The sequence below is a fragment of the Myxine glutinosa genome, chromosome 8 (genome assembly GCF_964187855.1).
Source record: "Myxine glutinosa chromosome 8, kmMyxGlut1.1, whole genome shotgun sequence".
Lineage (NCBI taxonomy): Eukaryota > Metazoa > Chordata > Myxini > Myxiniformes > Myxinidae > Myxine > Myxine glutinosa.
This window is the reverse complement of record NC_136268.1, coordinates 26,603,854-26,619,067: the sequence shown is the minus strand read 5'-3', so window position 1 is coordinate 26,619,067 and position 15,214 is coordinate 26,603,854. Positions and strand designations below refer to the sequence as shown.

The 15,214-nt window shown below is 45.3% G+C and overlaps 1 protein-coding gene across 1 annotated transcript in view; it reads left to right on the top strand.

Moving 5' to 3' along the window:
- Positions 1–15,214, top strand: part of LOC137433090 (uncharacterized) — a 163,959-nt gene that overhangs the window by 90,484 nt on the left and 58,261 nt on the right. The window contains exons 33-34 of the mRNA XM_068125545.2: positions 1,923–12,833; positions 13,463–13,686. Coding sequence (XP_067981646.2) covers positions 1,923–12,833; positions 13,463–13,686 — 11,135 coding nt within the window. The remainder of the gene's footprint in view (positions 1–1,922; positions 12,834–13,462; positions 13,687–15,214) is intronic.

Sequence of the window (15,214 nt, the reverse complement as noted above, 5' to 3'; positions counted from 1 at the left end):
TATTTTGAGGCCTTTATTGGATTCCTTGACCCAGAAAACATAGTATTAGCATATTTAATTAAGTTTCTAGGTTGACTAGAAGCCGAGATAGCGCAAAATATGTATTTTATGGTGGCCATTTTGAAAATCCAAAATGGCGGCCATGCAGGTGTCTGTGCAAATGCCAACATTGATTTTCGGATTCTCCCTGCTCTGATGATTCCAAAAATGTACAGGTTTGCTAATCTCCCAAAATTTTGAACGAAATTATATTTGTTTATGTAGTGAATGTATGTGTACGTAGTGAAGTGAACTATCTTCATCACTGTCCTGAGTGTCATTTTCGCAAAGGTGTCTACGCAAATGCCAACATTAATTTTTGGATTCCTCATGCTCTGAATAATCCAAAAATGTATAGTTTTGCTAATGTCCAAAAAATTTTGAACGAAAAAACATAGTGAACCTGACTAATAGCCATGAATGAGCTTCCTACACCTCTTTACTGGCACTTTGGCCCACTCTTCTTGTGTAAACTGCTCCAGTTCTCCCAGATTTGAAGGATGCCTTCTCCCAACTGCTGTTTTCAGATCTCCTCACAGGTGTTCAATGGGATTTAGATCTGGACTCATTGCTGGCCACTTCAGAACAGTCCAGCATTTTGTCTTGAACCATTCCTGGATGCTTTTTGAAGTGTTTGGGGTCATTGTCCTGCTGCAAGACCTATGACCTTCGACGGAGACCCAGCTTTCTGACACTGGGTTGAACATTGCGCTCCAAAATGCCTTGGTAACCTCCTGATTTCATGATGCCATGCACACATTCAAGGCCCCCAGTGCTAGAGGCAGCACAGCAACCCCAAAACATCACGGAACCTCCTCCATGTTTGACTGTAGGGAAGGTGTTCTTTTCTTTGAAGGCTTCATTTTGTTTTCTGTAAACATAGAGATGATGTGCTTCACCAAAAAGCTCTAATTTGGTCTCATCTGTCCACAGGACATTCTCCCAGAAGGATTTCCGCTTGTACAGGTGTGTTTTGGAAAAGTCCAGACAGGCTTTCTTATGTCTCTCTCTCAGCAGTGGGGTCCTCCTGGGTCTCCTACCATAGAACCCCCTTTCATTGAGTTGGCGACAGATGGTGCGAGTTGAAACTGTCATACCTTGTGTCTGAAGGTCAGTTTGAATCTGTTTGGCAGTTGATCGAGGAACTTTCTCCACTATTCGAACAATCCTTCGCTGCAATCTTCAATCAAGTTCTCTCTTGCGGCCACGTCCAGGGAGGTTGGCTACAGTGCCATGGGCCTTAAACTTCCTGATAACATTGCGTACGGTGGACACAGGAACATCAAGGTTTCTGCAGATGGACTTGTTGCCTTGAGATTGTCCATGCTTGGCTACAATCTTATGTCTGCCCTCCCAGACAATTCTCTGGTTTTCTTTCTTTTCTACATGCTCTTTGTGGTACAAACAGTGACACAAAACAGCAGAATGACTCCTTTTCTCCATTCAAACTGGTTGAATGAGTGAATTTAATATCGCATGCACCTGCAACTCACCACAGTTGAGTTCAATGCCAAAGTAAAGGAGAATCACCTGCTTGAAATCTAATTATTTCTAATAACTTCTAAAAGGTGCCAATAATATTGTCTGGGCCATTTTAGGATTTCTGTGTGGAATAAGCTAAGATTTTGTCATTTTTTCAGCTTTTTTGTTTTGTTCCACTGCAAACCAAAGAAATACATTTGTGCATATGAAAAGACTTTTTAATTTCAATTATTTTCTGGAAGAAATGGTGCATTGTTTGAAAAAAGTGTAAGGGTGCCAATATTTTTAGCCACGCCTGTGTGTGTATATATATATAGACAGCATATAAAAAGGAAGAAAAGAAGTTTGCTCAATGTGTGGATATTCAACATTCACTAATACTTCAACCTTTCTGTTTGCAGTTGCAAGTCCAACAGCAACTCCAACGACTCGGTTCAGTACACCAACAGAAACAATGACCACGAGCACAGTGAAAACAACGACTACAACACAACCTTCAACCAATTTCTCATTCGCTTCCACTTCAACATCCGTAGAAACAAGAACAACGACACTGATCACGAATATAACAAGCACACCAATGAGACCATCAACAACCCCACAAACCACCACTAGCCCGGCCATCTCTCCAACAACCTGCAGTCAAAACTGCACCTGGTCTGATTGGATCTCGGTCACCTACCCAGACATGGTCAATCCAGACAATGAGACTTATGCAAAGATTAGGGAAAGCGGAATCGACATTTGTCGAGACCCATCCGGCATCCAATGTGAAGCCATAGAATTTCCAAACACGCCCATTGATGATCTTAATCAGAATGTCGTTTGTGATGTAAAAACTGGATTGGTGTGCACACCCACACCGTTCTGTTACGACTACAATATCAAGGTTCTGTGCTGTGACGGATGCCCAACAACAAGCCCCACAACATTCACTTCAACGACAGTTGAATCAACAACCACAACACTGTTGACGAGTACACCTACCACCACCACCCCCAAAATTACAACAACAACACCACTGCCAAGCACAACGTCATTCACTTCCATACCAGTTCCGACAACAACCACCACACATGTCATTTCAACGTCACCAATCATGACACTAACAACAACACAACAAACAACCAGATCTTCAGTTGCACCCTCAACTGTGGGATCTACAACCACAACCCGGTTGCCAAGTTCACCTACCACCACCACCCCCAAAATTACAACAACAACACCACTGCCAAGCACAACGTCATTCACTTCCATACCAGTTCCGACAACAACCACCACACATGTCATTTCAACGTCACCAATCATGACACCAACAACAACACAACAAACAACCAGATCTTCAGTTGCACCCTCAACTGTGGGATCTACAACCACAACCCGGTTGCCAAGTTCACCTACCACCACCACCCCCAAAATTACAACAACAACACCACTGCCAAGCACAACGTCATTCACTTCCATACCAGTTCCGACAACAACCACCACACATGTCATTTCAACATCACCAATCATGACACCAACAACAACACAACAAACAACCAGATCTGCAGTTACACCATCAACTATGGGACCTACAACCACAACCCTGTTGACCAGTACACCTACCACCACCCCCAAAATTACAACGACAACACCACTGCGAAGCACAACTTCATTCACTTCCATACCATTTCCTACAACAATCACCACACATGTCATTTCGACATCAACAACCATGACACCAACAACAACACAACAAACAACCAGATCTGTAGTTACACCATCAACTACGGGACCCACTACCACAACCCTGTTGCCAAGTTCACCTACCACCACCACCACCCCCAAAATTACGACAACAACACCACTGCCAACCACAACTTCATTCACTTCCACACCAGTTCCGACAACCACCAAACATGTCATTTCAACATCACCAACCATGACACCAACAACAACACAACAAACAACCAGATCTGTAGTTACACCATCAACTACGGGACCCACAACCACAACCCTGTTGCCAAGTTCACCTACCACCACCACCACCCCCAAAATTACAACAACAACAACAATGCAACCCACAACAACACCTTTACTCAGCACAACACCAACATTCAAACCAACAACAACACCATTTCATTCTACACCAAATGCTACCACCACCAAGATTAAAACGACAACACCACTGCCAAGCACAACTTCATTCACTTCCACACCAGTTCCTACAACAACCAAACATGTCGTTTCGACATCAACAATCATGACACCAACAACAACACAACAAACAACCAGATCTGCAATTACACCATCAACTACGGGACCTACAACCACAACTCTGTTGACCAGTGTACCTACCACCACCACCACCCCCAAAATTACAACGACAACACCACTGCGAAGCACAACTGCATTCACTGCCATACCATTTCCTACAACAACCACCACACATGTCATTTCGACATCAACAACCATGACACCAACAACAACACAACAAACAACCAGATCTGTAGTTACACCATCAACTACGGGACCCACAACCACAACCCTGTTGCCAAGTTCACCTACCACCACCACCACCCCCAAAATTACGACAACAACACCACTGCCAACCAAAACTTCATTCACTTCCACACCAGTTCCGACAACCACCAAACATGTCATTTCAACATCACCAACCATGACACCAACAACAACACAACAAACAACCAGATCTGCAATTACACCATCAACTACGGGACCCACAACCACAACCCTGTTGCCAAGTGTACCTACCACCACCACCACCCCCAAAATTACAACGACAACACCACTGCGAAGCACAACTGCATTCACTGCCATACCATTTCCTACAACAACCACCACACATGTCATTTCGACATCAACAACCATGACACCAACAACAACACAACAAACAACCAGATCTGTAGTTACACCATCAACTACGGGACCCACAACCACAACCCTGTTGCCAAGTTCACCTACCACCACCACCACCCACAAAATTACGACAACAACACCACTGCCAACCACAACTTCATTCACTTCCACACCAGTTCCGACAACCACCAAACATGTCATTTCAACATCACCAACCATGACACCAACAACAACACAACAAACAACCAGATCTGTAGTTACACCATCAACTACGGGACCCACAACCACAACCCTGTTGCCAAGTTCACCTACCACCACCACCACCCCCAAAATTACAACAACAACAACAATGCAACCCACAACAACACCTTTACTCAGCACAACACCAACATTCAAACCAACAACAACACCATTTCATTCTACACCAAATGCTACCACCACCAAGATTAAAACGACAACACCACTGCCAAGCACAACTTCATTCACTTCCACACCAGTTCCTACAACAACCAAACATGTCGTTTCGACATCAACAATCATGACACCAACAACAACACAACAAACAACCAGATCTGCAATTACACCATCAACTACGGGACCTACAACCACAACTCTGTTGACCAGTGTACCTACCACCACCACCACCCCCAAAATTACAACGACAACACCACTGCGAAGCACAACTGCATTCACTGCCATACCATTTCCTACAACAACCACCACACATGTCATTTCGACATCAACAACCATGACACCAACAACAACACAACAAACAACCAGATCTGTAGTTACACCATCAACTACGGGACCCACAACCACAACCCTGTTGCCAAGTTCACCTACCACCACCACCACCCCCAAAATTACGACAACAACACCACTGCCAACCAAAACTTCATTCCATTCCACACCAGTTCCGACAACCACCAAACATGTCATTTCAACATCACCAACCATGACACCAACAACAACACAACAAACAACCAGATCTGCAATTACACCATCAACTACGGGACCCACAACCACAACCCTGTTGCCAAGTGTACCTACCACCACCACCACCCCCAAAATTACAACGACAACACCACTGCGAAGCACAACTGCATTCACTGCCATACCATTTCCTACAACAACCACCACACATGTCATTTCGACATCAACAACCATGACACCAACAACAACACAACAAACAACCAGATCTGTAGTTACACCATCAACTACGGGACCCACAACCACAACCCTGTTGCCAAGTTCACCTACCACCACCACCACCCCCAAAATTACGACAACAACACCACTGCCAACCAAAACTTCATTCACTTCCACACCAGTTCCGACAACCACCAAACATGTCATTTCAACATCACCAACCATGACACCAACAACAACACAACAAACAACCAGATCTGCAATTACACCATCAACTACGGGACCCACAACCACAACCCTGTTGCCAAGTGTACCTACCACCACCACCACCCCCAAAATTACGACAACAACACCACTGCGAAGCACAACTGCATTCACTGCCATACCATTTTCGACAACAACCACCACACATGTCATTTCGACATCAACAACCATCACACCAACAACACAACAAACAACCATATCTGTAGTTACACCATCAACTATGGGACCTACAACCACAACCCTGTTGCCAAGTTCACCTACCACCACCACCACCCCCAAAATTACAACAACAATGACAATGCAACCTACAACACCTTCACTCAGCACAACACCAACATTCAAACCAACAACAACACCATTTCCTTCGACACCCAATGCTACCACCACCAAGATTAAAACGACAACAACACCACTGCCAACCACAACTTCATTCACTTCCATTCCAGTTCCTACAACAACCACCACACATGTCATTTCGACATCAACAACCATGACACCAACAACAACACAACAAACAACCAGATCTTCAGTTGCACCATCAACTGTAGGATCGACAACCACAACCCAGTTGCCAAGTTCACCTACCACCACCACCCCCAAAATTACAACGACAACAACACCACTGCCAAGCACAACGTCATTCACTTCCATACCAGTTCCGACAACAACCACCACACATGTCATTTCGACATCACCAACCATGACACCAACAACAACACAACAAACAACCAGATCTGTAGTTACACCATCAACTACGGGACCCACAACCACAACCCTGTTGCCAAGTTCACCTACCACCACCACCACCCCCAAAATTACGACAACAACACCACTGCCAACCAAAACTTCATTCACTTCCACACCAGTTCCGACAACCTCCAAACATGTCATTTCAACATCACCAACCATGACACCAACAACAACACAACAAACAACCAGATCTGCAATTACACCATCAACTACGGGACCTACAACCACAACTCTGTTGACCAGTGTACCTACCACCACCACCACCCCCAAAATTACAACGACAACACCACTGCGAAGCACAACTGCATTCACTGCCATACCATTTTCGACAACAACCACCACACATGTCATTTCGACATCAACAACCATCACACCAACAACAACACAACAAACAACCATATCTGTAGTTACACCATCAACTATGGGACCTACAACGACAACCCTGTTGCCAAGTTCACCTACCACCACCACCACCCCCAAAATTACAACAACAATGACAATGCAACCGACAACACCTTCACTCAGCACAACACCAACATTCAAACCAACAACAACACCATTGCCTTCGACACCCAATGCTACCACCACGAAGATTAAAACGACAACAACACCACTGCCAACCACAACTTCATTCACTTCCATTCCAGTTCCTACAACAACCACCACAAATGTCATTTCGACATCAACAACCATGACACCAACAACAACACAACAAACAACCAGATCTTCAGTTGCACCATCAACTGTGGGATCGACAACCACAACCCAGTTGCCAAGTTCACCTACCACCACCACCCCCAAAATTACAACGACAACAACACCACTGCCAAGCACAACGTCATTCACTTCCATACCAGTTCCGACAACAACCACCACACATGTCATTTCAACATCACCATCCATGACACCAACAACAACACAACAAACAACCAGATCTGCAGTTACACCATCAACTGTGGGTCCAACAACCACAACACTGTTGACCAGTACACCTTCCACCACCCCCAAAATTACAACGACAACACCACTGCGAAGCACAAGTTCATTCACTTCCATACCAGTTCCGACAACAACCAAACATGTCATTTCGACATCAACAACCATGACACCAACAACAACAAAACAAACAACCAGATCTTCAGTTGCACCATCAACTGTGGAACCGACAACCACAACCCTGTTGACAAGTACACTTTCCACCACCACCCCCAAAGTTACAACGACAGCAACACCACTGCCAAGCACAACTGCATTCACTTCAACATCCAGAGAAACAAGAACAACGACACTGATCACGAATATAACAAGCACACCAATGAGACCATCAACAACCCCACAAACCACCACGAGCCCGGCCATCTCTCCAACAACCTGCAGTCAAAACTGCACCTGGTCTGATTGGATCTCGGTCACCTACCCAGACATGGTCAATCCAGACAATGAGACTTATGCAAAGATTAGGGAAAGCGGAATCGACATTTGTCGAGACCCATCCGGCATCCAATGTGAAGCCATAGAATTTCCAAACACGCCCATTGATGATCTTAATCAGAATGTCGTTTGTGATGTAAAAACTGGATTGGTGTGCACACCCACACCGTTCTGTTACGACTACAATATCAAGGTTCTGTGCTGTGACGGATGCCCAACAACAAGCCCCACAACATTCACTTCAACGACAGTTGAATCAACAACCACAACACTGTTGACGAGTACACCTACCACCACCACCCCCAAAATTACAACAACAACACCACTGCCAAGCACAACGTCATTCACTTCCATACCAGTTCCGACAACAACCACCACACATGTCATTTCAACGTCACCAATCATGACACCAACAACAACACAACAAACAACCAGATCTTCAGTTGCACCCTCAACTGTGGGATCTACAACCACAACCCGGTTGCCAAGTTCACCTACCACCACCACCCCCAAAATTACAACAACAACACCACTGCCAAGCACAACGTCATTCACTTCCATAACAGTTCCGACAACAACCACCACACATGTCATTTCAACATCACCAATCATGACACCAACAACAACACAACAAACAACCAGATCTTCAGTTGCACCCTCAACTGTGGGATCTACAACCACAACACTGTTGACGAGTACACCTACCACCACCACCCCCAAAATTACAACAACAATACTGCCTACAACAACACCTTACAAGAACACCACAACAACACCAATATACAAACCAACAACACCATTTCCAGCTTCACCCAATGCTACCACCACCAAGATGACAACAATAACAACACCACTGCCAAGCACAACGTCATTCACTTCCATACCAGTTCCGACAACAACCACCACACATGTCATTTCAACATCAACAACGGTGAAACCAACATTGACACAACAAACAACCAGATCTTCAGTTGCACCATCAACTGTGGGACCGACAACCACAACATTGTTGACAAGTACACTTTCCACCACCACCCCCAAAGTTACAACGACAACAACACCACTGCCTAGCACAACTGCATTCACTTCCATACCATTTCCCACAACAACCACCACACATGTCATTTCGACATCACCAATTATGACACCAACAACAACACACCAAACAACCAGATCTGCAATTACACCATCAACTATGGGACCTACAACCACAACTCTGTTGACCAGTACACCTACCACCACCACCACCCCCAAAATTACAACGACAACACCACTGCGAAGCACAACTGCATTCACTTCCATACCATTTTCTACAACAACCACCACACATGTCATTTCGACATCAACAACCATGACACCAACAACAACACAACAAACAACCAGATCTGTAGTTACACCATCAACTATGGGACCTACAACCACAACCCTGTTGCCAAGTTCACCTACCACCACCACCACCCCCAAAATTACAACGACAACACCACTGCGAAGCACAACTGCATTCACTTCCATACCAGTTCCGACAACAACCACCACACATGTCATTTCAACATCACCAATCATGACAGCAACAACAACACAACAAACAACCAGATCTTCAGTTGCACCCTCAACTGTGGGATCTACAACCACAACACTGTTGACGAGTACACCTACCACCACCACCCCCAAAATTACAACAACAATACTGCCTACAACAACACCTTACAAGAACACCACAACAACACCAATATACAAACCAACAACACCATTTCCAGCTTCACCCAATGCTACCACCACCAAGATGACAACAATAACAACACCACTGCCAAGCACAACGTCATTCACTTCCATACCATTTCCCACAACAACCACCACACATGTCATTTCGACATCACCAATCATGACACCAACAACAACACAACAAACAACCAGATCTGCAATTACACCATCAACTATGGGACCTACAACCACAACTCTTTTGACCAGTACACCTACCACCACCACCACCCCCAAAATTACAACGACAACACCACTGCGAACAACACCTTCATTCACTTCCACACCACTTCCCACAACAACCACCGAACATGTCATTTCAACATCAACAACTGTGAAACCAACATTGACACAACAAACAACCAGATCTTCAGTTGCACCATCAACTGTGGGACCGACAACCACAACATTGTTGACAAGTACACTTTCCACCACCACCCCCAAAGTTACAACGACAACAACACCACTGCCAAGCACAACTGCATTCACTTCCATACCATTTCCCACAACAACCACCACACATGTCATTTCGACATCACCAATCATGACACCAACAACAACACACCAAACAACCAGATCTGCAATTACACCATCAACGATGGGACCTACAACCACAACTCTGTTGACCAGTACACCTACCACCACCACCACCCCCAAAATTACAACAACAACACCACTGCCAAGCACAACTGCATTCACTTCCATACCATTTTCTACAACAACCACCACACATGTCATTTCGACATCAACAACCATGACACCAACAACAACACAACAAACAACCAGATCTGTAGTTACACCATCAACTATGGGACCTACAACCACAACCCTGTTGCCAAGTTCACCTGCCACCACCACTCCCAAAATTACAACAACAACAACAACAATGCAACCTACAACAACCCCTTCATTCAGCACAACACCAATATTCAAACCAACAACAACACCATTTCCAAGCACAACTTCATTCACTTCCATACCAGTTCCTACAACAACCAAACATGTCAGTTCGACATCAACAACCATGACACCAACAACAACACAACAAACAACCAGATCGGCAGTTACACCATCAACTATGGGATCTACAACCACAACCCTGTTGACAAGTTCTCCGACCACCACCACCACCCCCAAAGTTACAACGACAAAAACACCACTGCCAAGCACAACTTCATTCACTTCCATACCAGTTCCTGCAACAACGACCACACATGTCATTTCGACATCAACAACCATGACTCCAACAACAACACAACAAACAACCAGAACTGCATTTACACCATCAACTGCGGGGCCAACAACCACAACACTGTTGACCAGTACACCTACCACCACCACCCCCAAAGTTACAACGACAACAACACCACTGCCAAGCACAACTGCATTCACTTCCATACCATTTCCCACAACAACCACCACACATGTCATTTCGACATCAACAACCATGACACCAACACCAACACAACAAACAACCAGATCTGTAGTTACACCATCAACTATGGGACCTACAACCACAACCCTGTTGCCAAGTTCACCGACCACCACCACTCCCAAAATTACAACAACAACAACAACAACAATGCAACCTACAACAACCCCTTCATTCAGCACAACACCAATATTCAAACCAACAACAACACCATTTCCTTTGACACCCAATGCTACCACCACCAAGATTAAAACGACGACAACAACACCACTGCCAAGCACAACTTCATTCACTTCCATTCCAGTTCCTACAACAACCACCACACATGTCATTTCGACATCAACAACCATGACACCAACAACAACACAACAAACAACCAGATCTGCAGTTACACCATCAACTGTGGGTCCAACAACCACAACACTGTTGACCAGTACACCTACCACCACCACCCCAAAAATTACAACGACAACAACACCACTGCCAAGCACAACTTCATTCACTTCCATTCCAGTTCCTACAACAACCACCACACATGTCATTTCGACATCAACAACCATGACACCAACAACAACACAACAAACAACCAGATCTTCAGTTGCACCATCAACTACGGGACCTACAACCACATCCCGGTTGCCAAGTTCACCTACCACCACCACCACCCCCAAAATTACAACGATAACAACACCACTGCCAAGCACAACGTCATTCACTTCCACACCTGTTCCTACAACAACCACCACACATGTCATTTCGACATCAACAACCATGACACCAACAACAACACAACAAACAACCAGATCTGCAGTTACACCATCAACTACGGGATCTACAACCACAACCCTGTTGCCAAGTTCACCTACCACCACCACCACCCCCAAAATTACAACAACAACGTCAATGCAACCTACAACAACACCTTCACTCAGCACAACACCAATATTCAAACCAACAACAACACCATTTCATTCTACACCCAATGCTACCACCACCAAGATTAAAACGACAACAACACCACTGCCAAGCACAACTTCATTCACTTCCATACCAGTTCCTACAACAACCAAACATGTCATTTCAACATCACCAACCATGACACCAACAACAACACAACAAACAACCAGATCTGTAGTTACACCATCAACTATGGGACCTACAACCACAACCCTGTTGCCAAGTTCACCTACCACCACCACCCCCAAAATTACAACAACAACGTCAGTGCAACCGATAACAACACCTTCACTCAGCACAACACCAATATTCAAACCAACGACAACACCATTTCCTTCGACACCCAATGCTACCACCAGCAAGATTAAAACGACAACAACACAACTGCCAACCACAACTTCATTCACTTCCATACCAGTTCTTCCAACAACAACCAAACCTTTCATTTCAACATCACCAACAACAACACCACAAGCAACGAGATCTTCAGTTGCACCATCAACGATGGAATCTCCAACCACAACACTGTTGACCAGTACACCTACCACCACCACCACCCCCAAAATTACAACACAACTGCCAACCACAATTCAACAAACATCGACCTTGTCTGTGACTTCACCACCTGTTGAATCAACAACCATGGTAGAAATCCCCACAACATCTTCCTGCTTCTGTACTGTGTCAGATCTTCCTCCGGTTTCACCAGGTAACTGGTGCATAACACTTGCAACAACAATTTCAATACATTTCATGCACAAATCTTTGTTGTCATAAGAAAATTGACACGTGGTGCAGTGAGTGCAACGACTGTTTGCTCCTCTAGCATATTTGTTGCATAGTTGGACCATAATTATGGTGGTGTATTTATTCCTTCGTGCTCACAGTGGTCGATCACGGGTTGGATTGATCGAGGCTCACGTAGAGCACAAATCGGGGGAATGGGGGAGGAAGGGGCGAGAAAGAGGCAGAATGAAAGAAACCCAGCAACCTGTAAGAGGGTTCGGAAGCTTTGAGTCATAAACATTGCGGATATTGGAATTGTTCATGTTGGAGACTTGGAATCCACCATGTCGTGCTATTCCGAGCTCCGATATATGATTCAGATTATGATTCTCCCAAAAAACATTTAATACCTGAGCAACACACATTCGTATACTTATGGTTCCAACAAGGGCCACTGTGTGGCTCAATTTTTGGACTTTGTGAGCCTAATCTCCTTTGGTGAAACCACTCCAAGCCCATCCATCTCCTTGAGAATATCATTTCCACCAAATGAAAACTGCTCTTTAAGCAAATCTTTGTTTAAAGTAACAACGGTTGGGTTTTTGTTTTTAGGACACATTGTTTACAATGGCACAATGGGGGATGGCATGTGTTTCATTGCCTACTGTCTACCCAACTGTACCATTGTCCGATACTTCGTTCCCTGTGCGAGCACCACGGTGGAAGCACCAACCACACCTATGACAACAACGGTGTCAACCCCTTCATCCGCCACTACGGAACCAATGACACCAACTCCTGTACCTGGATGTGATGCATTGGACCCACCTAGAAAGGTAACTCTGAACTCACCTAATTTTGCGTTTGTCATTGAATAAAGGGTTACTGTAATGGGGACGAGACATTGGTAATATAAAGCAAAGAACTTTCTTTCTCCTTCCCTTTCTCCGAGCTATTCTGAAATCTCTGACACACCTTCAACAGCTCTCCCTACCTCTTCCACCTCTTCCACATCTTACCCTACCCCTCCTCCCCCCTGTTCTGTATCTGATGCTCCCCCTTCCTCTTCATTAACGGTATGGACCTCAAACATCCGGGGCCTTCGTTCAAACTTAACTGATCTCTCCATACAGGTTGCTTCTGTCAAACCAGACGTGATCTGCTTAACAGAAACTTTCCTCCTTTATGATGTCTCTGATTCCATAGTATCTCTCCCGGGCTACTCCCTCCTCCGGTATGATAGACCTGAGCCTCGTCCTGGAGGCGGGGTTGCTATCTTTATCAAAAACTCTCTTCCTCACTCGCCCTGCACTGCACTCTCTCCACCTCACCCCCAGGAATACCTCTGGCTACGGCTTCCCCTTCGCTCCCACCTCTTGTTCATATGTGTGTTGTACCGTCCACCAAACAGTGATGACTCCATCTACATCTCGCTGTCTGATGATATGGACCAACTTCTATCTACTCATCCCAACTCTCTCTTCCTCATATGTGGTGATTTCAACTGTCATCATGCCAGTTGGCTGGGTGTGGGTACCTCTCTCACCAGCCATGGCTCCTCAGCAAAGGACTTCTGCGACTCACTGGGACTGATACAATCTGTCAATTTCCCGACCCGGATCTCAGTCAACGGAACATCTTCTCTTCTGGACTTGGTTATGACTAACTTCCCTGAAAATGTCTGCTGCTCTTCTTCTGCTCCGATCGGATCATCTGATCATGTCCTTGTTAAAGTGGACATCTCTCTGACCATCCTCAGGGAGCCTGCTCAGCGTCGACGAGTCTGGCATTTCACTCAGGCCAACTGGCACGGTCTTCAAGCAGCCATCAATCATCTGGACTGGTCTCCCATCTCTACCACCTCTGACATCAACTCATCCTGGGAATTCTTCCAAAGTAAATTGCTCTCTCTCATGCACAGATTTATCCCATCTCGTCTTCAGTTGTCATACCCTTCCTCCCGTCCATGGTACACGGAATCTTGTGGTGAGGCTGTTGCCCAGAAACAACTTGCCTTCGTCTCCTGGAAAGCAAATCCAACGGAAGGAAATCTCATTTCCTTTCACAAAGCCCGAAACAAGTGTGTGTCCACCCTCAGGAGAGCCAGGAAACAATATCTCTCCGTTCTCAAGACCGAACTCTCTTATCTGTCTCCCTCTTCCAAATCCTGGTGGCGTCTGGTCAAATCCGTTTCTGGTGTTTGTTCCCCCTCCATCCCCTCCCTTACCTCAAACGGCTATACAGCTGACTCCGCACGTGAAAAAGCTGAATGCCTCAACTCTGTGTTTGCCTCTAAATCTTGTGTCCCAAACCCATCCCTCTCTGTACCCACCATACCCAGTCGTACCCTGCTGCTCCTGGACT